The sequence below is a fragment of the Pleurodeles waltl genome, chromosome 3_1, assembly GCF_031143425.1.
Source record: "Pleurodeles waltl isolate 20211129_DDA chromosome 3_1, aPleWal1.hap1.20221129, whole genome shotgun sequence".
Lineage (NCBI taxonomy): Eukaryota > Metazoa > Chordata > Amphibia > Caudata > Salamandridae > Pleurodeles > Pleurodeles waltl.
This window is the reverse complement of record NC_090440.1, coordinates 1,883,497,935-1,883,523,909: the sequence shown is the minus strand read 5'-3', so window position 1 is coordinate 1,883,523,909 and position 25,975 is coordinate 1,883,497,935. Positions and strand designations below refer to the sequence as shown.

General features: G+C 45.5%; 1 protein-coding gene across 3 annotated transcripts in view; it reads right to left on the bottom strand.

Moving 5' to 3' along the window:
* NDUFS1 (NADH:ubiquinone oxidoreductase core subunit S1) overlaps positions 1-25,975 on the bottom strand; it is a 490,208-nt gene that overhangs the window by 397,325 nt on the left and 66,908 nt on the right. For 2 of the 3 annotated variants that reach the window (XM_069225983.1, XM_069225981.1), the window contains exons 2-3: positions 20,243-20,328; positions 4,181-4,272 (exon numbers count right to left, since the gene is read on the bottom strand). In XM_069225983.1, the coding sequence (XP_069082084.1) occupies positions 4,181-4,272; positions 20,243-20,324 (174 nt within the window). In that variant the 5' untranslated portion in view covers positions 20,325-20,328. Of the gene's footprint in view, positions 1-4,180; positions 4,273-20,242; positions 20,329-23,754; positions 24,125-25,975 lie in introns of all 3 variants that reach the window. The other variant, XM_069225982.1, reaches the window with a different exon arrangement.

Sequence of the window (25,975 nt, the reverse complement as noted above, 5' to 3'; positions counted from 1 at the left end):
AAGTGGCTAATCCTGCTTACTGCATGCCTGTACACTAAAGGGGCATGGAAGTTGTGGCCCAACGGGCGGAAGACTGAAATACATGGTGCCCGTGGCCAGGTCATTATCTAGTGGGCCTACATCCCTGAGCTCAAAAGGGCTGGGAAGTCTGTGTGGGTTGTGAAGCCTTACATTGTTGATATGTCACGCCCCTGTCATATCCCTTCAAAGGGTGAAATTATTGGGGGTGACTACCTGGCTGGAGCTTAATGGCCCAAAGTATGTGTGGTGGCTCGAGTCTCATAAAAAAAGTTCTGGGGCTGAATTTGCCTTCTCACCAAACAGGCGGCAGCTGTCGAAAGGCATGCCCATCAAGGACGCCTGTCTGTCTACAGAGAAGATAGCGAACTTCACTTATGTGCAGATTTGAAGCACCACACTGAATCCCATAGTCCTATCCCGACAATCCGTGGTGTCCAGGCCCAATTGGATAACAAAGTTGGCTGCATTCCAACCATCTTGAATGGTTTGGGCTAAGAAAGCCCATAAGTCTTCTGAAACTGCATGCAGGATCTCCCCTGCCATGCCCACAGTGCATGGGTGTAGTGACCTAGTAAACAGCTTGCAAGAACATACGTTTGCCAAAAGCATCTAGTCGTTTTGTCTCCTTCTCAGGGGGAGTAGCTGGAAAAGCATTAGGGTTCACTCTATTGGTGGAAGCCTATACCACCAGACTTTCATGGGTTAAATGCTGTGACAATACGTCTGGGCCCCTGGATCAGGTCTATGGTGGCAGGCAACCTATCGGTTGACTTGAGGGAGAAGTGGGGACATGATTTAGGCCAAGTGCTCAGCTGTGTGTCAGTGAAGGCTTCATTGAAAGGCGAGAGAGGTTCGGTCAGTACCTCGTCAGGTGGTAGGACCTGTTAATATATTTGTCTTTACATCCATAATCGGGAGGTGGAGTTCAAGGACTTCAGTATCCGTCCAGATCACTGCAGCAAAAAGTTCTTTCCTCTGTTGCTGGCCCAGGGAGGAACCAATCCAACATCTGGTTAGGTATCCAACCTACTGGCATCCCATAGGTCCATGTATCTGTTATCATAGAGAGAGGCAAGCTCTTTCCCATCCCCACGATTGCTGTCTCCATAAGGCCAGAGTCTGAGCCAAAAATCTGGTGTCACTACTGCAAGGCAGTGATATGGAGTCAGATTTAGATTAATTCAATAAAGGTTGTGGCACATCAAGATCTGGACATCACCTCAGTTGATCAGGACTGGCTGAGTTGTGGTTCTTCCACCAGCGCCTGTGGTGTCTGTGCCAGCATAGGCACACAAGGGACTGGCACATCTTTCAACATTTGTCCAGACACCAGTACAGAACCCGAACCAGGTTAAAGGAGCCCAGCCAGCACAGAGGGCAAACATGCAGGCAGTACACTGACTAGGATTTGCTGAGGATCCTTGGGGCTGGAGCTGCACCAGAGGGAACCGGAAGTGTGCCAAAGATGCACAGCATGGCATTTCGAAATGCCTCGACATAAAACGTTGCCGATGTACCTAGGAACTCTGGGTGCTTTGGGACAAAAGAAGAAATAAGCTCTTCGGTGGAAAAGGAACAAGACCTGAAGACACAGATGCCCTCACACCTTCTCAGGAAAATGAGTGACGTAAAAGCCAGGTCCAGCTTAGACTTTTTATATTTTATGTTCAACTTACCCAAAGAATTTGGCAGCGAGGAAGCTCTGCCTTAGGAATGACTTTGAGGGCAGGAGTGGATCTTTTTTTTCGACTTAAGCCTGGAGTGGTGTTTTGCCATTCCCACACAGAGCTTTGCCTCATGCTCTCAGGTGGCTATAGGGTTCATCTAAGCACAGTCATCACAAACCTTGAAGTTTTAAGATGAACTCAAGCACCAGAAGCACACCTCTAAGGGATCTGTCAGAAACATCTCTAGCACAATAGAAAGGAAGGAAGAAGCAGCGCTCTGGACCCCCATCTGAAGGCGTAGAAGGAAAGGAACTGACATCAGCGTGCATGAGTGGTACTTATACGCAGCACTGTTAGTTACTTTTGGAATGGTGTTGAAGAATCACCTTCCGGACACAGTCTTGGGGAAATTCAAAAGAAGGGGAATCTGCATATAGACGTATCTATCAGAAAATACTTTATCTCATGATTCAAGATGACTGGAGGATAGCTCAAATGCGCAATCAAAGAGCCATCATCAAAGTAACAGCTCTGTTAACTGAACCACCAATCCATAAAAATCAGAGGACTAGCTACCTGCTTGTTACAACACAGGGATAGTTCTGCTAACTAAACCATCTTCCAGTTTCACAAGAGTGATAGTTCTACATAACAAGCCATCAGGCAGCTATATTGCCCATAACTGGAGCCAATAGTCTCAGATGTGTATCCCTGCAGTCCAAGTCAACATCTCGTAACACCAGCTTTCCAACTTTGCTAATCAAGCTCATGCCCACAGTATCAGTGGGGTGACACCAGTCCAAAGCATCAGTCTGTAGCAACAGGAAGATGACTTACATCAAAGCCTAAAAAAACGTAACTTGAAAGGGATAGCCCTTAAAGACTTAGGCCCTGATTAGGTAATTGGCAGGAAAAAACACCTACCGCTGCGGTGACGGCTGCCAAAAGACTGTCACCTCGGCTACCGGCCAACCGCCATACTGTGATCACTGCCGGACTTCCACCACAAAAAAGGTCGAAATCCGGCAGTGATCATAGTGGCAGATGATGGTAAGGCGGGGCTGCTACCACCAGCACCGCCACCGCCACGCCAGTAGACTGCCGCCAGCCGTATCATGACCTGTGACACAGCCAGGCGGTGTTCTGCTGGTGGCCACTGCTGGCGGTAGCAGCGCCCCTTCCTGTTCCCTGCCGGAAGACCACCTGGAAGAAGGTAAGTTGGGCTTCCGACAGGGGGTGGTGGGTGTTGTGTGGGGGGGGGGTTGTGTGCATGAATGAGTGTGTGTAGCGTTGTTTGCATGGGTGTATGCATGTGTGTGAATGCGTCTAAGAATGGTAATGTGAGTGCGTGTCTGCATGTCAGTGTGAATGTGTGTACAAATGTGTGCGAGCATGACTGGATGTAAGCATGTATGAATGTGTGTATGCCAGTGTGAGTGAGTGGGTGTATGCGTGATGCGTGTCTGCGTGTATGGGGTGGGGTGAGGGGATCAGAAGGGGAGGGGGTAGGTGAGCTGCCTACCAGTGACAGGGAAGGAATTCCCTGTTGCCATACTCATAATGTGGCGGTATGTACCGCCAGCATGTTGGCGGCACTGCCTCCACATTACCACTCACCGCCGGGGTCATAACGACCCCCTTAGTTTATTAATCAGAACGTAGTAGTAAATCTAAATTCTAATGAAATGTCTAATATAAATTATTTGATTGAGGGTTGCATTGGAACCTATTTACTTTTGCAGACAACATACTCAACCATGGCTCTCATTCTTAACAAAACCCCATGGCTCATTTCTTAAACTCCTTAAAGCTCAATAGTTTGAATAGTGTTGTTCAGATGATCATTTTCCCTCTGCCTGCAGTATATAAGTACAACCCTCAGGACTTCATGTCAGTGGGTGGGAAGCTCTTTATGTGCTGCACTGGTGATCTGAACTTTCCTTCATGGAACACAAAGTACACCATAAATCTGTGTTCCCAGAAATCATGCATGCCTCACATCATCCAGCACATTGATACATTCCTTATGTGTTTCTTTCAGGTCAATTAACAAGATAATTCAGACCAGCAGTTTTGCAATGTACGTGTGCCAATGTATTACATATCCCTACAGGGACAGCAATGAGGGACGAAGTGCACTGTATTTCAATTTCAACAGCAGAGCATGTATCCAAGAGAAATTGAAGAAGCAAAGTGCACCAGACTGGACAGTGAATGCTCATCAGGTGTGCACCTTTAAAAGGATTTGTAAGGTGCTTGGGTGAAGCACTGAGCACCTCCTCAAAGTCTACCAATCTACAGTTCTAAGCACTGTTGCACATAAAACTGTACCTTTCAGTGGATTGGATTTATTGGCAAAAGGCACATATTTAGCAGCAGTTTGAAGGATCTACTTGTTACATCATAAAGATTCAAAGCCTAGACACACATTGCGTCTTTCCTCCGTTTGTGGAGCAGTGAGAGGACATTTGTGTGCTGGATAAGTATCTTACCTGTAGCACTGTGGTTCCTGGCTCCACCATGACTGACTTGCCATCAACAAACACCTCAATTAGGTTACTGGCAGCAGTGGCCGTCGAACGTACTGCAAAATGTAAGAAGAAAAGAATCACACAACAAATCCAATCATACTTCTGCAGTTGTTTTTCAGCTAAAAAGTGGAATAACATACTAACCAGAAGGAAGCTATACTAGACTTGGGTACTTTATGCTATAAAGCATGTAAGGAAATGGGTGTGGTTTTGTGTCCTCATTGTCTAATACACTTACCTACCCCTTTAGGACCCTTAGATTTTGTTTGTGTAGGAAGCTGGCTATCTATGTAGTGTACCAATGTAAGGAGACACTATGGAGATAGTCTAAGGCAACCCTTATTGGCTGACACGGATTAAAATAACAACCCTAAAAGCTCTCTTTTTGCTGCAGTGTGTGCGAGCAGTTAGGCTTATCAGAGAATAGTGTTAAACATTTATTGCACACAACACCAGTAAGCAAGACACATACTCATTAAAGAAATCTGAAACTAATTTGTAAAAATGACATAGATTTTTACATTAATTCAGATACCAAGATCGTAATCAGGCAAGTAATTTTTGGATTGAAATTTTTAAGTATACAGAAAATACACTCGCATTGACTTTCAAGCTGTAATGTTCTCCTGGGGGAAAAAGAAACATTCTACATTTAGGCATTTAACAACAACTAACAGGACTAGTCTTCATGAGTTGAGGCGAGGATGGGGAAAAGTCGGAGGCAGCACCAAGGGTTCACATCATGAGGCACTGAGGTGCCTGGGTGCATTACAGCGTTGGGTGACCCGTTCACTTTAATGGGACAGTCCTGGGACAAAGAAGCTGCAAGAGTGGATTTGGAGGGAGGGGAGGTGGGGGTGCAGGAGCTCAGATATTAAGGGTCTTGGGCATGTAGGGATACAGTCAGTCCACTCAAACTCAGGCTGTGAGGCTAGTGTGCAGTGATGCATTGAGGTGTCAGTTCGCACAGCTGAAAACTCACAGTTCTTGGTCCCTGCAGAAAGAGGCTGCAGGTGGCGACAGAGACCAGTTTGGCCAAATGAAAGAGTGAGCTCAGCCTCTGAGGGGCTCGGGACTCCGTTGACACAGTCGCCCCCCACCCCCCCCCCAAGGACTCAGGCTGTGGGGCTCGGGTGCAGTGGTGCTTTTAGGCATCTGGTCCCTGTGGTCAGAGACTCACTCTGTGTCTTGGTGACTTGGTGAACAGGGGAAACAGGGGCCACTTTCCTGACTGGCCTGGAGAATCCTGATGTCCCGCGACAGTGGATCTGCTTTGGTGCTGTGGAATCTGGATTGCACCACCAACAAGCCTTGGTTGCTGCAAGACGTCGAGCACACCTGGTATACGTGTAGGGAGACTCCGGGAAGGGTCAGCTTCTCAAGACTTCGGTGAAGTGGCGGGGCTAACCTCATGAGCTCCAAACAATACTGCCCTGGCGTGTGGTTCTCTTGGTAGGCCCGATGGCAAACAGCACAGAGTACCAGACTTTGCGTAGGTGTCTGCAGATGCAGGGAAGCAGCCCCTGTGCTCCAAGGGAGATCTTTCCTGGTTGTTGAGGTGTGGGGCAGCCCTCCAAGGTTTTGGGAAGGTTGTCCAGCTCAGTGAATGTCGAAGTGAAAGCAGACTGGCAGGTTTTGGCACTAATATTTGGCGCAGGTCTTCAGTTCTCGCTCTCTTGGTCGTTCTTTTTTCTTTCGCGGTTCCCAGTAGTTGAAGTTTTCACTTGATCTGCTTTCCTGGTGTCAGGGGGCCTCCTAATACTAAATTTAGCAATATTAAGGGGAGTGAAGGGTAGTAGTCAATGGGCAACTAACCCTTGGGGTCACTACACCCCCTAAACGACCACTTCCTGTGGGGAGTGGGTATATCCTGTCCCAGAGTTCCTAATTCCACCACACATAAAATGGTGAAATTCTCCTCTTCGTGTTCACTTCAGGCTGCCCAACTTAAGGTTGTGCTCAGCCTGTGTGACACGCCTTCTGGCCTTGGCATGAAGATTTACTAGCTATCCAGCTAGAGGAGATGATACCTCCTGCCAGGGGAGGCATTGTTTCTGACCTCCGAGAGCATAGTCAGAAACTTGTCTGTGGTGGCAGGCTGGTCAATACTGTAGGAGGCTGGCTCAGTCTATGGTGTGACACCCTATACTGAGTCCTGGCAACCCTTAGTGATAGTGAATAGGTGTTCAGATAGTAGACGCTCTCTAGGGGTAGCTGAGGCAAGCAGCTAAAGCTTATCCAGGAGGAATGTAAAGCATCTGCAATACCACAATAGTCAGGCAGTAACTCACTCACAAGAAAGAACCACACAAGTGTTACAAAAATAAAGGATACTTTATTACAGCACTGATACTAAACTGACATTGGCATATCTACCTTTGGAGATATTACACACAAAATGTACACAGACTAACCATCAGAAACAGCATAAACATACACAGGGCCCTAGTGGAGGGCCAGACCATCTACTTAAAAAAGTGAAATGTGAAGCAGTGACTCCAGCCAAGGTAAGTGTGGTAGTTCGCTAGGAACTGGGGGCGGTTAGGAACACCGGAGTGAAGTACAGTAAGTGACCCCAGCAACCAGGAGTAAGGTAGTTATCCACCCAGTTGTCCCATAGGGTAACAGAGAGTAGTGATTGTAGTTTGTGGAATTCAGGACCTTTCCCACTGAACCCATGAGGAAACGAACAGGCAAGAGGATGGATGGATGGAGAGTGCCCCCACACCAGGATGCCCAGAAGACAGGAGCACCTACACCAGGGACACGGATGCAGAGGAAAGAAGGGTCTCTCTCTGAAGACTGTGGTTGCCTCGGATTGTCCAGCTGCTGTCACGACCCTTGGAACAGGCTGGTGGAACACAGGGACTGATTCCAGATGTGGAGGACCTGAAAAGGAAGGGGACAGAGTCCTGCACCCTTGGAGGTGTCCAAGTGGTGCAAATGGCAATGCCCACCCTCTTCAAGGTGAGGTTCCCGCAAGTTGGTGAAAGGAGAAGTTCAGCTGCAGGGTCCGGGAGCTGCAGATGATCCCAGGAGTCACCTACGAGCTGTCCCTCTACGGTTGCCGGACTGCAGAAATGTAAGTGACCAGCCAGGTCACCAGCAAGCACTGGCAAATGCAAACAGGAGTTCCAAAAGAGATGGCAAAGTTTTGGGGACGAGCAAGGTCCTGGAGACTCTATCCAGGAGTGAAGGAGTCAGAGCTCGCCCTCCGCACATAGGAAGGCCAACAGAAGTCCACACAGGTGCCACTAGGAGGCCTTACCAGCCCAGAAAATCATACGTCCCACGTCGCAGAAGTAGCTTAACAAGAGCTGATCTCCGGTTTGCTGAGTGCTGGTGGCCCGGGCTTGTTGGACACTAAACATCTCCCAGAGGAAGAAGCAACAAGCCTTGGCAAGTGCAACAGTCGCAGTGCAGAGGGGTGCCAGTCCTGTGGCAGACGCAGGAGCCCACAGTCCTGGATAGGAGACAAGCAGGATCCAGATGAGGCCACAGACTCACCACCTGGGTTGCAGGATCTTCTGATGTCCGTGGACAGCAGACCCCCACCAGCCACTCAACATTGTCCTGAGGTGCCTGCGGTTGCACAGGAGCGACTCCGTCACTCCAAGGGAGATTCCTTCATGCTTCCTGGTGCAAAAGGAGCCTTAGTGACCCTGAAGGACGTACAGCCTTGGATGTTGCAGAATTCTTGCAGCATTCGGAGAAACAATGTTGCGATGAGTGCCTTTCCATCAGAAGCAGACTTATTCGGTTCCAACAGACAAGCAGCGGTTCCGGAGGCCAGAAGCAGAAGATGTCTTGCAGAGAGTTCCTTTTAGAGTCTTGCTTGATGAAAAGGAGGACCCACCCGCGAGGGAGCCCTTAAATAACTCTAAAAGGGGGTTGGTCACTCACTGCATTGACCAACCTCTCAGAGAGAGTGAGGGACATCATCTACCTGGCCTAACCAGTCAGATGCTCCCAGGGGCCTCTGCACATCTTATTTCCAAGATGGCAGATTCAAGTGGTCCGCTGGCAAAGCTCTGTGCACCTCCCTTGAGGAGGAGCTGGACTGAGGTGGAGTGGGAGTGGTCACTCCTCCGGCCTTTGTGTAGTTTCGCATCAGATCAAGAACCAGGGGTTCCTGAACTGGTGCAAACCGGATTATGCAAGGAAGGCAACAAATGTGCCCTTCAAAGCAGTTTGGTGGTGCTAGAAGGCCACCACACCCCAGCCCTTAGACACACAACACACAGGGAGAGGTGGCCACACCTCTCCCTTGCAGGAAATCCTTTGTTCTGCTCCTTTGGCCTGAGCCTGGCTCACCAGCAGGAGAGCAGAACAGTGTCTGGGGTCAGCACCAGCGTGGGCTGGCAGCTAGACCCCATAAGGCTACTCAGGCAGAACTGGGGGATCCTCTAGGGAACCCCCAGAGTACATGGAAATATGCAACTAACACTGGAATCGGTGTAGTTGCATGATTGCAACATGTTTGATACCAAACATGCCTAGGTTCGAAGAAACCATTACGAAGTTGGACCACTCGTGTTGGCCAGTGTCCACTACATACTTTGAGATCGCTTCCCCAAACTCAGAGTCAAGAAATTGGCCTGGGCTCTGTACGGCTATCCTGCTCATGCATGGGTACCTTCGCACTTAGAGAACTGCACCCTGGCATTAGGCTCAAAGGCCTACCAGAGAGGTGACATATAATGTCTAAGTGCAATGGTCCGGTTTATGAGTGAACGGGAGCATGCACCATTTCACACAGGTTGCAATGGCAGGGCTGCAGTCACAGTTTGCATGGGCTCCCATGGGTTGCATAATACATGCTGCACCCCATGTGGGGTCCCCTGGTGAGCAAAGCCCTGGGTACCTAGGTACCATACACAAGCAGCTTACATGGGGGCACCAGTATGCCAATTGTGGGTGTTAGAAGTTACTAGCAACTCAATTAAGGGAAGAGAGCAGTCACTGGGGTTCTGGTTAGCAGGATCCCAGTGAACTACAGTCCAAAAACACCGACATCTGGCAAAAAGTAGGGGTAACTATGCCAGAAAGATAGCCAGCCAGCACACTAGAGGACTCCCTGTGGGCGCATGACATAATAAATCCAGAGGGGTGACATAATAAATCCAACACTGGCATCAGTGTGTATTTATTAAGACTAGGTCGTTGATACCAAACACCATTATTTTCTCTGCATCCATCATATCATATCATATCATTGTGTTGACCAGTGTCCAGTATATGTTCTAAGATGGCTGCCAGGTTACTTGCAATATCTGTGAATGTAACTAGATATCACAGAGGCATTTCTGCTCATAAAGACATGCCCTCACATGCATTATAATGCACTCTGCCTTAGGCCTCTTAAGCTCTGTTGTGGGGGTGACTTACATATAATACATGCAGTGGCTTTATCATGGGACACAATGAGTGCACCATGTTGTGTTTCAATCAGGGCTTGCACCCGTGACATGCAGTCTGCGATTGCAGGCTGTATGCAATTTGTGTGTGGGTCCCTTAGGGTGGCATAAGATTTGCTGCAGTCCTTAGCGACCCTCTTTAGTACCCATGCCCTAGGTACCAGGGGTACCATTTACTAGGAACTTACAGGGGTGCTAAAATCCTGTACCAATTGTAAAACAATCAGACATACTCTGTGCTTAAAGGAAGGAGCACGGGCACGGAGGTCTGGTTAGCAGGCCTGGTGCACTGTCAGAGTCGACAACAGCACAAAGTAGTTCTTAAGTGGACAAAAAGTCGGGAGACAGTCCAGTTTCCTACAGTCTGTCAAACCTCCAGCTAAACCTGGGTAGCCGTGGCTCCAAGCAAGCACACAAAGCAACAAGTGTAGGGCATTTAAACAGCAACAAAACAATTCAAGAAATCAACAAGACTCTAAAGAAAGCCAACAGCAATTTATATAAACACTGTATTTTTATGTATTTTAGACACCACAACGAAAAAGGTATGTTAAATCAAAGCATTTCACTCACCCGCAAACAAGCACTGGCAGATTTAAAAAAATTGACACTAAGAAACTTTTTTCACTAAAAAAGTATGAACTAGTTGTAATGTGGTCACTTGGAGTAACCTTAGGTGACGAACTCTGGTAGGGAGCCAGTCAGGGGAACCAGTAAGGTCCTCAGAAACAGTTATCCCTGCAGGGGAAGCAGTCTTCAGTCCAGAAGTGGCCCTGCTGCAAGGGAACAAGGATGCTGAAGCTGCTCAAGGATGCTGTGCATTTGATGTGGTTGATGGGGCCTTGCTAGGACTACTCTTCAGTCCACAGAGGGGGGGTAAGATAATGCTGTTCACAGGACCGACTTCCCTGGATTTCCAATCGGTGCTGACAGAAGTCCAGTCGCCACGTGGATATCGGTCAATCTTTCCTGAGTCTATAAAACATCCCCGGCGGCGGGGAACCAGCTGGCGCTCCTGGGCATTTTGAACTTAGGTGCAACTTTGTGTGTCATGTCCTGGTCCCTGGTGCTGCATGGCAGGGGTTGGCAGCGGGTTGAAGACTTTGGGCTACCAACCTGCTCTAGAAGGCTTCTCCAGCTTTTGTGTACCTGTGCTGACAGAGACCAGTAAGCTGGCCCTTGAAGTCTCTTGGCTTTGGCTGGACTCTGGAGACGTCTTTTCCTTAAGTAGGACATGGCAGACACAGTCACTCTCCGTTGCTAGTCATCAGGTGCAGTCCATGATTGTGCAGCCTCTCTTTGTCAATTTCACAGTGCAGCAGGGCAACCATACCTCAGTCCTCCTTCCAGTCGAGATTTGAGTTTAGGGTGCCAGGGGTGCCCTACTAATGCTCAGAAAATACCCACAGGATAGCATAATTTTGGTTGTCAATAGATTCATAGGTTATCCCTCACCTCATAACTACTTCCTGCGAAGTGTGGCATCTGGGCAACCAGGTTGCAGCATTCCACCCACTTCCAGGCAGGACCTCTCCCCTGGTCTCTGGAGCTCCCTAGCCAAACAACGAGGTATGGCTACAAACCACTGGAAAACCAGTTTGGCATCTGGTTTTCCCTCACCTGTGCCTAGAGCCAGCCTCTATGTCTGAACAATGGAGCAGCCTCTCTCTCTAGTATAACCCTTTTGACCTTCAATGGCGGTTTCTCCTTTGAAGCTTGTCTTTTTGGCCGACACCTGTGTGGCTTCCTGTAGGAGGGAGGTGACATATTTCCAGAGCAGGTCCCTATTGTATCTTTTCCCAGGAGCCATTAGAACATCTCCCCAGGAGGGCAGAAAGCTATCTCGGCGACAGCACCCCATGTGCATCCGGTATGGGCACATAGAAATAAGGGCAACAAAGTGGCAACTTTGCTAAAGCTGCACATTGCAACTTGTTACATTATTTTGAGCTGAGAATCAAGCCGGGTTTAATGTAACAAGTTGTTTGATATCTTGCATGACCCACTTTGGTCTCGATGTTCCAGAGTTAGCACAGCTAAGGGCTCGGAGAGTAACTCTGCTTGCAAATCAGACGACCAAGTCTTTCCACAATAAAAATGACAGATTGGCATTTTTAACTATATGAACATGTAAAATTAGATGCGTCTATGGGATGTGTTGCAACCTGCCTTCGGACTCGATAAGCCTGCCATGGGGGGTGACGTACACATATTCCACGGGGAAGTCTGGCTTTGCCCATTACTTTAAATGGCAAGGTCGGGCTAGGAGCTTAAACTGCTCTTCAAGCCTGCAAACTGCGGGCTGGGAGCCTGGTTTCACTCATATCACACCCATGGCGTCACAACCAGTGGGACAAACCCTGTATTGTGGAGGGGAAATGGGGCAGAATATCTACCTTACAACCCATGAGCACCATTTACTAGGGACTTGCATGTAACATTTAGCTTAGCCAATTTTGTATGAGCCAATAGGGCATACATGTTTAAGGATAACGGTACTAGCACTGAGGTCTCTTATAATACACTATTTCTCCTGGGGGAGGATTATCAGGCCCCCCCATTATGTTGGGGCAGGATGGGACACCCTATTTTGATTTTTTGTGAGTACTTGTTTAGTTATCTGTTAATTCAAGTTTATTTTTCACTATTTGCCACACTCATGGGATATTCTTCTGAGAGGGGATGGGGGGTCGGGAGGATACACCCACCTCCAGCACTTTCCCTGGGGTTCGCAATGACCACTTCACACCTCCATAATGATTTTCCATGTTACTACCTTAAATGGGCAGGGCCTTAACTCTCCAATCAAGTGAAGGGCTTTGATGAACTGGTCGCGCAAACGTGAGGTAGATGTCGCTCTTTTACAGGAGACACACCTGCTCCATGAAGACACTAAGCGCTTACACTCCTACTAGTGCACCACGCAATATCATTCTTCATTCACTAGCAAAACAAGGGGGATGGCAATACTTCTCCGCCGTGACCTTATGTTCAAGCTTGACAGCACGCATAGGGATAAGAAAAGCTGTCTGGTGAGTATTAAGAGCGTTCGGGGTACCACTCTCATTTCTATCTTCTCTATTTATGGGCCTAAGAATGAGCAAGAGGTCTTTTATGCTGACCTTTTCCCGAAGATCTCCTTTTTTGCAAGAGGTGACCTACTCCTTGGTGGAGATCTCAACGTCTTCCTTGGTCCTAGCTGCAAGCGCTCTCTTTCAGCAGGGAGGCCCCTCCCCACCCCAAACTCTCACCCAAGGCTTTTTGTCCCTCTCCCTAATAGATGCGTGGCAACACTTACACTCGCACGAACGGGACAATACATTTTATTCTAATGTACACCAGACCGACTCCTGTAGTGATTATTTTTTAATCTCCCAATCACTATTCCCTCGCTTGGTTGACTCTACGACTGATGTCCAGGTCCTGTCCGACCATACCCTTGTGAGCTTAGACATTAGCTCTGTGCAGCCCATTCCCAAAACCCTGGGTCACAAATGTGGTGGCTTATCGCGATTCGATCCTTCCTGACCGCATTAAAGATACAATCAAACACTATTTCATGGACAATGACACTGGTGATGTGACTGCGGAGACCTTATGGGATGCAGCGAAAGCGGTCAATAGGGGAGGAACTCCTATCACACACTGCAGCATTTAGAAGGCTATTCAAGCTCCGCAGGCAAGAGCTCGAGATTCAGCTTCAAGAAGCAGTGGCTCAATATAGAGAGATGGGCAAACAGAGAACCATGAGGGACCTCTGACACACTAGAATTGAACTGGAGCACATGTTAATGAAAGAAGCAGCAAATAAACTCCTCTATGTGGGTCAAACATACTATGAACAGGGGTAAGGCGGACAGGCTTCTAACCCATAAAATACGCTTACATTACACAGGCAACTACATTTCCTAAATCTGTGATGAGGAGGGACGGACCCATTCTGAAATATCTGACAGTGTTGTTCTTCCATGACTATTATTCAGCACTTTATCGAGCCCAAACCCTTTATGAACAACAGCAGGATGAATATCTTAGTGATTACACGCACCCTGGACAAAGGGAGCAGCTGGGATTACTAGAGGACAAAATTAGTCGAGACGAGGTCAGAGTGGCAATTGGCAATCTCCCCACACGTAAGGCTCCTGGACCAGATGGGTTCCTGGACATTTTTTTAATTTTTTTTTTAAATAAGTCTTTCACGTCATTCCTGGTTGAACCCCAGGCACAAGTGTCTAATTATTTTTTAACATTAGGCAGTCACTGGCACAATGCTAGAATCCCACTTAATGCTCCTGCTGTAACCCCATAAGCCCCTGTCCAGCTGTTACTCCTAAAGCACTATTAAATTGTGATATTAGAATTTTTACATCTATTCTCGTAGTGCGTCTTCAGCACATCTGGCCAACAATTATAAAACCTCAGCAATCTCTCTTTATTCACAATAGGCAGGCTAATGATAATACTCACCTACATGTGGCACTTATGGAAGCAGCAGAACTTACCCATCAACCATTAGCCCTCCTCTCCTTAGTCCCTGAGAAAGCGTTTGATACAGTGATTGGATATAATTGGCTAATTGACCCGAAGATGAAAACTGGTATATAAGCCAACTTTTGGAAGCCAGTGGCCAAACTGAAGATTAACGACAATCTCTCACTCACTATCAATCTTTTGAGAGGGATGAACCAGCATGCCCCCCCCATGGAGCCCCTGGAGGCAAGAATTCAGTGTAATCCTGTGATCCAATGGATGCATAGTGGCGAAAGAGAGCATAAACCTGCCCTCTTCCCAGACAATATATTAAGCTTCATCACCAGCCCTGACTCTTCCAACCCAGCGTTGATGAAGGAACTCGACCTGTTTGTAAAAGCATCAGGTTTTAAAGTGAACTTTGCTAAATCTTGGAGTATGGGTGTGTCCAATCCACAGGGTAGCCACAAGGAACCTATTCGGAGGGCAGGATTCCAATGGACAAACTAAACAATAACATATCTAGGGATCCAGCTTCCATCACATACTAGAGACCTATACCATAGCAATATACCTCCATTGCTCACCACCCTGTTTAAGGACCTCTAGCGATGGGGCAATCTGGTAATCTCCTGGCTGGGTCGACTTAATTATCTCAAAATTAACTTTATGCCACGCTTGCTTTATGTTCTCCAGACTCTCCCCCTGGCCATACCAAAATTGATAAAAACACATTTGTACCAAAATGCTTAGCTTTGTTGGGGTGGGGTTAAGCCCCCATGAGTAGCTAGTGCGACTTAGTATAGACCCACGGCTGAGGGAAGCCGGGGGTTCCATGACGCTTCAATTTATATTCTGGGTGCACAGCTTCAGCCTTCATTGGACTGGAACTAAAACCCGATAAAAACCATGGGTACAAGGTAGAACACGCTTTTTCCCCGATCCCTCTAGATAGCATCTTGTGGCTTCCTCTGTTGAGACTTCTACATCATTAGCTTACTGGAGTGACGTATAAGGTAGACAATTATTTCCCTCTTACCCTTTCCCACTTACCCAGTTGGCACCCAATGCCGACTTCCCACCAGAGGTACTCCACCGAGACTCTTTTGCTGGGATTGGTGCGCTGCCCCCAAATTGAGGGACTTTTATGAGGATGGCGAGTTACGATCTAACAAATCCTTGAGGGAGAAATTTGCTCTGACTCAAGAGCCACATATCAAGTAGGGCAAGCCTTACATTGGCCATGGAGATAGAAGAAACGGCCATAGAATTGATTTATCTTGCAAATATCTGACGCAAATGCATTTCGCGGCTGTATTGCTACATACTCAACCTCACCCCACCAGAGAAACACACATACATGAAGCAGTTGCAAAGGGATTTAAAGATAGACATCTCCGAAGGCACATTGGGTGCAATTTGGCAAAGGATGTCTAAGTCGTCAATCTGCCTCTGCCTTAGAGAAAACTCCTATAAACTTCGTACATGTTGGTATCTGACACCTGTACGACTACACAGAATGTTTGGGAGCTCTTTTTTTTGCTGGAAAGGCTGCGAGGAACGGGGTACATTCCTACATACATGGTGGTCATGCCCGAGAGTGCAGCCCTTCTAGGATGAAGTCTTTCTTACCATATGTAGTATAACTAATGACACACTACCCAGTGATACACTATTGGCCCTTCTGAGTTACCTAGGCACAGAAAGAGCCCTTCCGTTGTCGTCTCAACTGCGGCCATTTCTTTCCCCATCAACTCTTAGCCGCATGATTATGCATAGCACATATGTGGAAAAAAGCTCAAGCACCTACACTAAATCTATGGTGAGGAAAGTTGTGGAATCTTTATGCAATGGAGAAGCTTACTGCTCTCCTCAGGGATAGAGTGGCTAAATTTGATGCTATATGGCGTCCCTCTGACACACACATCTGCCGACAAAACAGAGTTGGGGGAATACTTCTCATCAAGTCTAAGACACTAAGGCCCTCATTACGACCCTGGCGGTTTGTAACCGCCAGGGCCGCTGGACGCGGAGGCACCGCCGACAGGCCGGCGGTGCCCTGCGGGGCATTCTGACCGCGGCGGCTTAGCCGCGGTCAGAGAAGGGAAACCGGCGGTCTCCCGCCGGTTTCCCGCTGCCCCCAAGGAATCCTCCAAGCCGGCGCAGCTTGCTGCGCCGGCTTGGGGATTCCGACTCCCCCTCCCGCCATCCAGTTCCTGGCGGTTCTCCCGCCGGGAACCGGATGGCGGGAGGGGGAGTCGCAGGGCCCCTGGGGGCCCCTGCAGTGCCCATGCCAACGGCATGGGCACTGCAGGGGCCCCCATAAGAGGGCCCCAAAATGTATTTCACTGTCTGCCTTGCAGACAGTGAAATACGCGACGGGTGCAACAGCACCCGTCGCACCTTCCCACTCCGCCAGCTCTATTACGAGCCGGCATCCTCGTGGGAAGGGAGTTTTTCCCTGGGCTGGCGGGCGGTCTTTTGGAGACCGCCCGCCAGCCCAGGGAAAAACTCATAATACCCTCCGCGGTCTTCTGACCGCGGAGCGGTATTACGGAGGGCGGAATTCTGGCGGGCGGCCTCCGCCGCCCGCCGGAGTCATAATGAGGGCCTAAGGGCCATATGTACAAACACATTTTCCCATAGACACAGAATGGGTGAAACCCTTTTGTAAGGAAATGCCTCCTTGGCATGTTACCCCCTGACTTTTTGCCTTTGCTGATGCTAAGTTTTGATTTGAAAAAGTGTGCTGAGGCCTGCTAACCAGGCCCCAGCACCAGTGTTCTTTCCCTAACCTGTACTTTTGTTTCCGCGATCCGGTGCTTCAGTGCAAGACAAAAACGAATATTTATTGGTGAATGTCGCTTTGGATTGGCTCTTCTTGATGAATATTATTTCCTTTCTTTTCTGTACAGTTTAGATCCCTTCTCTATCCATGTGTAAGATGACAGAAGACAAGATTATGACACAGAATGTGGCGCATGATATCACATAATAATTTGCCTTTCCTTGCCGCATAATAGATCCTTCACTGCTGTTTAACTCTAATGGGCCTGGTTATAACTTGGATAGCGTGCTCTTTAACTAGTACCACAAGGTCAGGGATTCAGGGCTCCTTCACCAATTACCAGCTAATGTAAGAGCCATTAAGTTACGTTATTGGGTATTTATCCAACGCAGTGTTGGCCAATTATTTGGCTATTTGGAGTTTTGCACAGAAACGTCATGTCCTTGTAATTCATGCAGCAAAGTTTCTCCACTGAGAGATTTTATTCCCAAACCACACCTGAGTCGGTGGTAGTGCAGGGTGCCAGATAGCATCATGGAGATATTACAAATGGTGGAGGCATGGAGTGTGTAGTCGAACATTAGACGCTAACTCGTGTAAATGAGGAGTGGGCAAAATGTTTTGTCTGTGTGGTTCATAGCAGGGAGTCAGGACTTGAAACCTTAAGCTACACTGCGTCAGGTGTCACTTGCCAGTTCAGATGGACGTTTTGTGGGTGACAAGGATGTAGTACTCCTTTAATGATTTGGGTGAAACTGGCTAACTAGTATGATGTGTACTTGACCTGAGAGTCTGTAATTAGGCAACTACCTGGCATCCTGGGGAGCTATTCTCAACCAGACTGGAAAGCTCCTTTCACTCTTCACCCACAATTAATACAAGGTGGCTATGGTGGATGATGTTGAAGCCACCAGAGAAAAATCATCAACTGATTAGCATGCTCCCAAAGTGCGAGGCTGCCTACCAGGTACTGGAGGGAGCCATGGTTTTACATGAATTTCTCACATTAAATTAATGAATTATCTAGTGAGAGCTGATTGAGAGAAAAGGCCAAGAGAGGAATATAATGCCATAAAACTGCACTTTAGCAGTATAGCATTAGTAAGGTACAAGAATGCTCTACATTTGTTTCTTGAAACCAGCCTTAAAGGAAATTGAAACCTTCAAGACGTATTTCCATCTTCAACTAGGGTTGTCCTACAAATATACTATAACTTCCAAAAGCTCACCCAGAGTAGAATTGTGATTTTGTTTTTAAGCTGAAGCAATGAAAAGCAGTTTCAGAGTTTGAATTCCCAAAGTACTTTTATCTATACAACGCAAGGCAGTACAATGCTCGGAATGGTATTCCATTAAACACTGGAAACAAGTGCACCACTGCTGTTGCCAAACACAAGATGTGATGCAGTTTACGTGCTAAGCATTTTGAGCCCAATGGAAATATTGCAAGATTACAAACCTTCTGTGCCTGACTTGCCAAATAGATTTTTCAGAAGCCCTCAAGAAGGCTTGGAATGACTGAATAACGGTGTCCATGTAGGTCACAGAAACAGCGAGGAGGGAATCGTTCTGAATTGAAGCGTATGAGTACACGGGTACAGCTGTAAATCACTGTTTTTAAGCACAGATTAAAGGTAATCAAAATGTTTCTCTACCAATAGAAAATGCACTTGATGTCTTGAAATATCTTGAATGTTATTCGTGAAGGCAGCCGAAAGAGTAACAGCACTGTTTAAAATAAATTGGCTGTGTGCAGGTACCGGACGCATCTGTTTTTTCAATCAGAAAATAAATATCATTTTAATTACATCTGTTCCACCTAGACTCAAATCACCTATTGAGACATTGTGGGAATCAGATCTTGGTGGTGTTTGGCCAACTTTTTCATAGGATAGAATATGGTATAAGATACAGTCCACTGCATGTCTCACGCACACCCTATTTTTTTTTATATTAGACTTTTCTACACTCCTGTATGCCTTTACAAACTCAAACTTACACAAAATGACAATTGTTGGCACTGCCACACTCAGCAGGGTACTTACTTTCACATGTTTTTTTCGGGTCCATCCCTATCTACTTTTTGGTCCTCAATATGGTCTCGAATTTCAGCAATAGCTCAGATCTCCTTACCAATTTCATATGAATTACTGTTTGTGGGTGGCAGACACGAAATTTGGAGTTCATTCAAGCTTTTTTGAAAATTGGTGGACCTCTCGCTTTCTATTGCAATTTCTATTATTACTTCTAACTGGAAATCTTCAGAGAACATTACTCTCACACAGTGGTGGAATTCTATAAGTTATCATCATAGACTTGACAGCTACAAGCTTGATTCAACAGGAACTTTCTTCAAACGTCAGCTATTGTTACGATTAAGTAACTATCTCTCACGCACTGTGAAGGAAATAGATTTTTCTCCTTTTTTAAAATGTCAATATATTTCCTGTTGTTTTTTTATATACACTTATTTCATCTTACATGTGCTGTAACTATTGCCTATTACCTTTTTCTCCACATGGCTATCACTGGATTCCATTTTCTATCCATATAGCTCTTCTCCCGCTCCCTTTCTCTTTCTTTATTCAAACTTGGAGTCTTTGATACTATAGTGCTGTATAGGACCAATTCATTTACATGTTTAATATGTATTTATTACATGTTTAATATGTATTTATAAGTACAATATTCTTTATTCATATATATCCACAACTGCATATTTCTGTTCTGGCAATGTTAACTTAATGTTCTTGTATTTGACTCAATAAAAAACACCTTTTAAAGAAAAAAAGAAATTCCAATGGTAAGCAGCCTTTGAACAAAATCATAAACTAGTGAAGGCTTGTATCCCTACCCTTAAAGCATCTTGACACCTAATTGCACTAAGTAGCCAGGTAAGTGCAAATACTCTACTTATAAAGAGGAGTACATTCCCACCTGCTTGCAGGTCTTCCCGCCCTGCCAGACCCTCAACAAGGAGGAACAAAAGTCGGGAACTGAATTTGAACCGTGCCAGGTCGCACAATATGTTAAACTACATTTTAGTGATTTGAAAGAAAAGTGAATGAACACACTTCTGCCACGTTCACACAGAAATGCCTGTTTCTTATGTAAAAACGATTCCTACCCTCCTGTAAGGAAAATAATGACACTGAAATCTCTTCCATGGTCCTGATAACTTACCCATATTATCCTGATACTGTCCATCTAATGAGATGCATGCAGCTATTTCCCAAAATGTGCTGCCACGCTGCAAATGAAATGGGCTTCACTCAATCAGTTTTCCACCTCCTCTGCATAAAACATGCCCTAGCAAATCTCTCACGTTGCAAAGAGGCTGAGTCTTACCGTTGGTTTTGGAGAACAGACATCCTTTTGAAGAGTGGGCAAAGTCTGTTAAGGCCCTGCGGACAGCAGGTAATCGCAGCATGATGCTGGAAATAAAAAGAGAAGAGTCTCAAGCTAAACCAGAGTAAAATAGACATCCACATATTATAAAATAAAATGAGACAATCAGCACTATGATTAGAAAAAATAACAAGCATTTCCAAAACCAATAGGTTTGGTCTATGTGGGATCTATTAGCTTTGTCAATGTTTTTAAGACATGCAGCATAGCAGTGCCATGCCAGTGTTGTGTCAATAGTGCTATTTTTCCTTTACTTTCAGCTATGTTGAACAGCAGTGCAGTCACTGTTATGCAGCTTGACTCCAAATAGAAAACAATTGTTACAAAAAAAAAAAAATAGTGTGCATGCACGCCGCAAAGTGGTACTGGGCACAATAAAGGAAGTCGGAGTAGATGGACCCGAGTAGGCTGTTTGTTTTGTAGCATTTGCTCTCATTGTACCAATGAGGCTACTGGATTTTAGTGGCAGCATCGCCTGAATTGTGAGGAACTGCGTTCGATTTCACACCATGTGATAATTGTCAGCCTAATAGGTTATCGCCAGCTAACAGCACCTCACCTATGGCGAAAAGCAGGTGTTATGTGTGGCAACCAGGCGCGTGACACTGACTTCTCAGAGAATTGCGGTGGATGACATCTCATCCTTTTCTCTCAGTTAAATTTGTCTCACACATGCAAAGACAAACAGAAGCAGGTAATGGTTCAATAAAATGTATTGAATCAGCTGCGGAATAGATAGAATGACATGAACTGCAATAATCAGGATGATAAAACATACTAGAAGCAGAATGGTGACAAGAAAGGTGAAACGTAAGACACGTTACATTCCACCATACTGTCACTAAACAAGATGTGTAATTCTTAACTACGCTACTAATGTTCTATGTTAGAGCACAGCGGGATAAGCCCTGAACCGCGCGTCAGGACCCCCGGGGAAGACATCATCCCCCAGACCCAAGTATGACAGTAGCAACTGAGACACCTTCCCCATTTAGGCCAGGGAACCGGTAGTCTCAGCGAGCAGCTGTAGAAAAGTCAGAAAGCATACAGTAGTGGTCATCTGGCTGGAACCTCCCTCTAATGGAACATCCCTCTAAAGTGCCGGGAGAAGGGAGATGTTTTTATAACAAAACAGCTAGTGTTCTCAGAAAAGTGTCCCCATGTAAAAAAATACGTATGTTTCTGTGAAATGTAAGAGACGAGGTGTATCTCTTTGTGCTGGCAACTCTATTTTATTGCAGCCTTGAAGAAAGCACAAAGTGAAAGAATGTCATGCTAAGAAATGGAAATGCATTCCTAAGCAAAAGGAAAGCACAATAAAGGAAAATAAAACATCAGCACAAATGCGATTGTTTTTAAAAGAATCAACCAAAATAAAATGAAAAGTTACTGGGCTAAAGGGCCCAGACAGCAAGCCCAGTTGATAAAATAACATGTCCACAAACATCACTAAAATGGCTTTACTACACTCTCCCAGTGTCGGTTGAGAAAAGGTAAAGCAGCCTAGCCCCTAAAGTAAAAGCAACTAAAATGCAGTACTTTAAAACATATGTACATAGGACAACTGAGACAAGACAAAACATATTCAAGCAGGCGAATTAAAAATTGAAATTAACAGTTTAAAAAATTTAGCAAGGGCATCAATAAAGCTGAATTTTAAATGTCAGTGTCATTTTGAAAATCTCCAATAACAGCCGGGACAACTGAAACAAGGAAATATAGGAGGTGCTAATGTGATCAAATCGATGCCAAGGAAAACCAAAGGAGCATGTGTTAAAAATCTGTCCCTCAAGTTCAGCAAAGTGTCTTGGAAAGTTTGTACTTAAAAGGGACTGAGTCTCTGCAGAGGACTTTAGTCTGCTTAACTTGTCAAAAGTCACATTTCAAGTAGAAATGTGAGGCCAAATGTGTGCTGCTTTCGTCTGTTGCGTGGAGGGAAAAAGTATGTTACCGCAACAGGTGACAATTTGGTAGACTGAAACTACATAAGCAAATCCGGATCGCATTACGTAACAGCTCTTCCTATTAAGAAGGACATAGCTTCAATTAGAAAGCACCTGGAATGCCGGTCTAATCAAAGGGACTGGAATTGCCTTCAGATAGCAAGCTAAATTCGCTGCTGAATCGTTGCAAGCCTGTGCAAGGACAATTGCTTACAAACCATTGAATGGCTCGCACAAGTCTTGCATTCGCTACCGCTAAGACCTCTTTCATGCCATTGAGACATTTGTGTGAAAAGGGTAGCTCCCACACCTCATAAATGTAACTATCTCCCAGCCTTTCACATCTGCTCGTACTGGAATGTGTTTTAAGCAATATGCGAATTGCAGTATTGAAATAGGCAGATTGATAACCCATGTAACCATTCAGCAGTTGATATTTCAGCCACAGTTAAAAGGCAACTTTCTTAACTTTTCGATGTTGAGCATAACATAAGTTGCTTCCTTCTTAGCCATTATTTGTTGCTGTCGCGTCAAGTTAGATGCCAAAAAGATGTCCCTTGCACTAACATGTTGCCATGGAATGCGACCATATTTTAAAGTTTTTAGTGTCCGTCCCAACTGCATAATGGACCTATGCTGGCTCTGTCCATGTTGTAGAAAGGACGTCACTCTGTACAATGTCTATTGCAGATGAAACAATGTTGTTTAAAATGCATATGCGGTCAGACAAGGTGTCAATCCCCTTATCTACAACGGCTAATGCATTCCGTAAATTTTCTTGACCCATTTACCTTAACATGGCCGCGGCTTCTTGTTGAGAAGGTTTCCAAATTTCATTGTAAATTGCAAATAAGCGCTTTTTCTGTTGTCTTCTGGGGCCTAGCAGGAACCCCGCAGGTCTGTGTTGTTAGACAGGAGACTGAGGTGTTCTTTAACAGCATCGAGTGTGGAAGTTTTTAACCATTGCTGACATAATTTTCCTATGCTGTATGTTGCTACTACACCTCAAAGTTCTGATGACACATAGCAAGGGTCTGGTCTAGTTGTTCTAAAACCCACTGTGGAGTTCACGAGACAATCATGAAAACCATGTGTGTCCACTGGCCACGATAACCACCTGAGTCCCAATCATCAGAAACAACTCCAGGTGTTATTACATCAATCATTGAAAGTTTGAAAACATATGGAATCTGAATAACCTGTGTCAGACCATATATATCAAAAGATACTTCATCCCAAACAATCCCATCAAGAATTGGTATAGCCGAAATGTTCACTGGGGACAAATCACGACAGACCTTATCGGAGGAAAAATGTGGTTTTAGGACATCATCCACCAGTTTAATTGTAGAGCGTTCAGGAAGGTAATGACATTATATTAATAAGAAAAAGACAATGACAAACCCCCATCCAAAGACTGAAAGGCAGGTACAGTTAATAAGAGCCACAGATAGTTATAGAACTAGGTGCGAATGAAATAGTTAACTTTGAGCCAATATATCAGCTTACATGCTCATGACAGTCTTGTTGCAGAAGAGGCAGATGAGTCTGTGCATGAGTCGCTGAAGTCAGCAAAATATCCTGAAGCGTGTTTGTAAGAGGAGAACTAGCAGGAGTCTCTCTTTGTAGTTCATAATAAATGATTCCATCCGTTTTAGTTGAATTTGAGAACAATTGCTCATTTCTGTGGAAGTTTCTTGTCGCAGAAGCTAATGATACTAATGGAAGATCATCTTCAACCCTCCCCAAGCTCAGGGAAGTGTCAGCCCTGATGTTCAACACCTGTAGAGAAACATCCTCGTCTGTAGTGCAGGGGTGTGGAATTTTAATAAAATATTTACTTGTCAATGGGACAGGTTGCTTCTTAAATATACTTGTCCTGTAAAAAAAAAAAAACATTACTTGCCCCTTTGATGCCACGTAATTCGGCGGCAAATTATGGCAACAATCGTATTATCTAAGAGCTCTGATAATAGCCTCTGATTATGCCAGGGCTACTGCTATAGTAGCGCTTGAATACTTGCAATTTCAATCCCTTCTATAGCAAATTTCCTTATTTTGCCACCTTTTCACACATCTACATACTGGGGCTGGAGGAAGCAGTAAGCAATAGTTCCAGGGCTGGAATGCCTTTGTGTCTGCAAACCTACTAACTTGCATGTTTAAGGATTTCTACCAGCTCTTCTCTAATCTTTTCCCACACTGAGAAAGGATAGAAATTTACTCCTGACAATGGGAGAAGTAGAAGTTCTTCCAGGGTTGGGAAAAAAGTGGTTGGAGGGAAAGTGAACTGGTAAGCGCTAAATAGATTTACACATGAGCAAATTTACACATGCATTTTTGTTTGTGGTAAAATACAGTTCACAAATATTTTCTAGGAGTACGATTTCCTGGTCTACTTCTGTGTCTGTGTCTCTCTCTCTCTCTCTCACTGTAAGTGATTGCAAGGAGCATACTGGCACACAAATTAGTTTTGTTCAGTGCCAGGAACTACTGTGGTATCAGTGGCATAACTACACTGCAGCCCCCTGCCCAGACTCACTCAGGGCAGGTGCTGTGCTGAGGGGGCCTTTTGGGGCTGTTCCCCCACACCACAGGGGCTGTGGGGCCTTTTTTATGTACTGATGGCAGTGTGTGCTTTTTGAGACCCAAAAAACTTTTTTTGCTTTTTGCCAGTGTGTTACAATGGTGAGGGCCTGGTAGCTACCACAACAATAAAGTGTTATAAAAGCCATGTCAAAACAAGATACACTTAAACAAAACCAAAAGACTCACAACAAATATCGGATTGGCTGGCTTTGCCATTGCTTGTTTATTTTTATGCTTCCCGTAATGTTGCTGAAAATGGTTACACTGATTTTCCATTTTTGTGGAAATATTAGCATGCATCAACAGATTGTACTAAAACAACACTTAAAACAATTCCATCAGGGATTGGTATAGCTGAAATATTCAATAGGGACAAATCACAACAGACCTTATGAGCCTCAAAGAAATAGTACATCAAATTTCATGGTAGCAAAATGTTTTTTTTCCTACTTGCATTTTTTCTGAACATTTTATTTTGAAAGCAGAGTATCATTACTCTTGTTTACAAGCTTCTGCAAACATCTGCATCTAATCAGAGAGCATTCTGGAAGCATTATACTTTGCCTCATATTGTTAAACTTTATTTTTTTTTATTTTTACTGGAACTACTGTCAGTAATGCAATGCGACCTTAAAACATTTATTTACAGCACTCACCGTAAAAATAAAGGCTTTTCATTAATGAACCATACATATAAGTTCTAACAGCATTAACATATGAACACACACATTACCTCAACAGTAGACAGCTCCCTTCTCTGTAAACTGACAGTCAAAGGGTTTGTGCCGCAAGGGGTTGGGCCTACTTATCCCAAGGACAAAATAAACCTGAAACTTTGTTGCCAATGACCCCAAACAATATTTCCCGGGCTTCGACCTATAGGAATTGCACATCCCCGGTAGTGAGAGGGAGTCGGGGACTACCCAGGAGTCCTCTAGGTGTGCTGTGTAGGATCGGCCATATAGTGTAATTTGACATTGTTGAAGGAGACAATATGGTTTTCTTTAGAACCATGCAGAGGTGGTAGAATAACAGTTCTGGTACCATGTAGTCCCAGGACTGGAGCTGGTGAATGATAAGAAACACTGTAAGGAAATGCCTCCTTGGCATGGTTACCCCCTGACTTTTTGCCTTTGCTGAG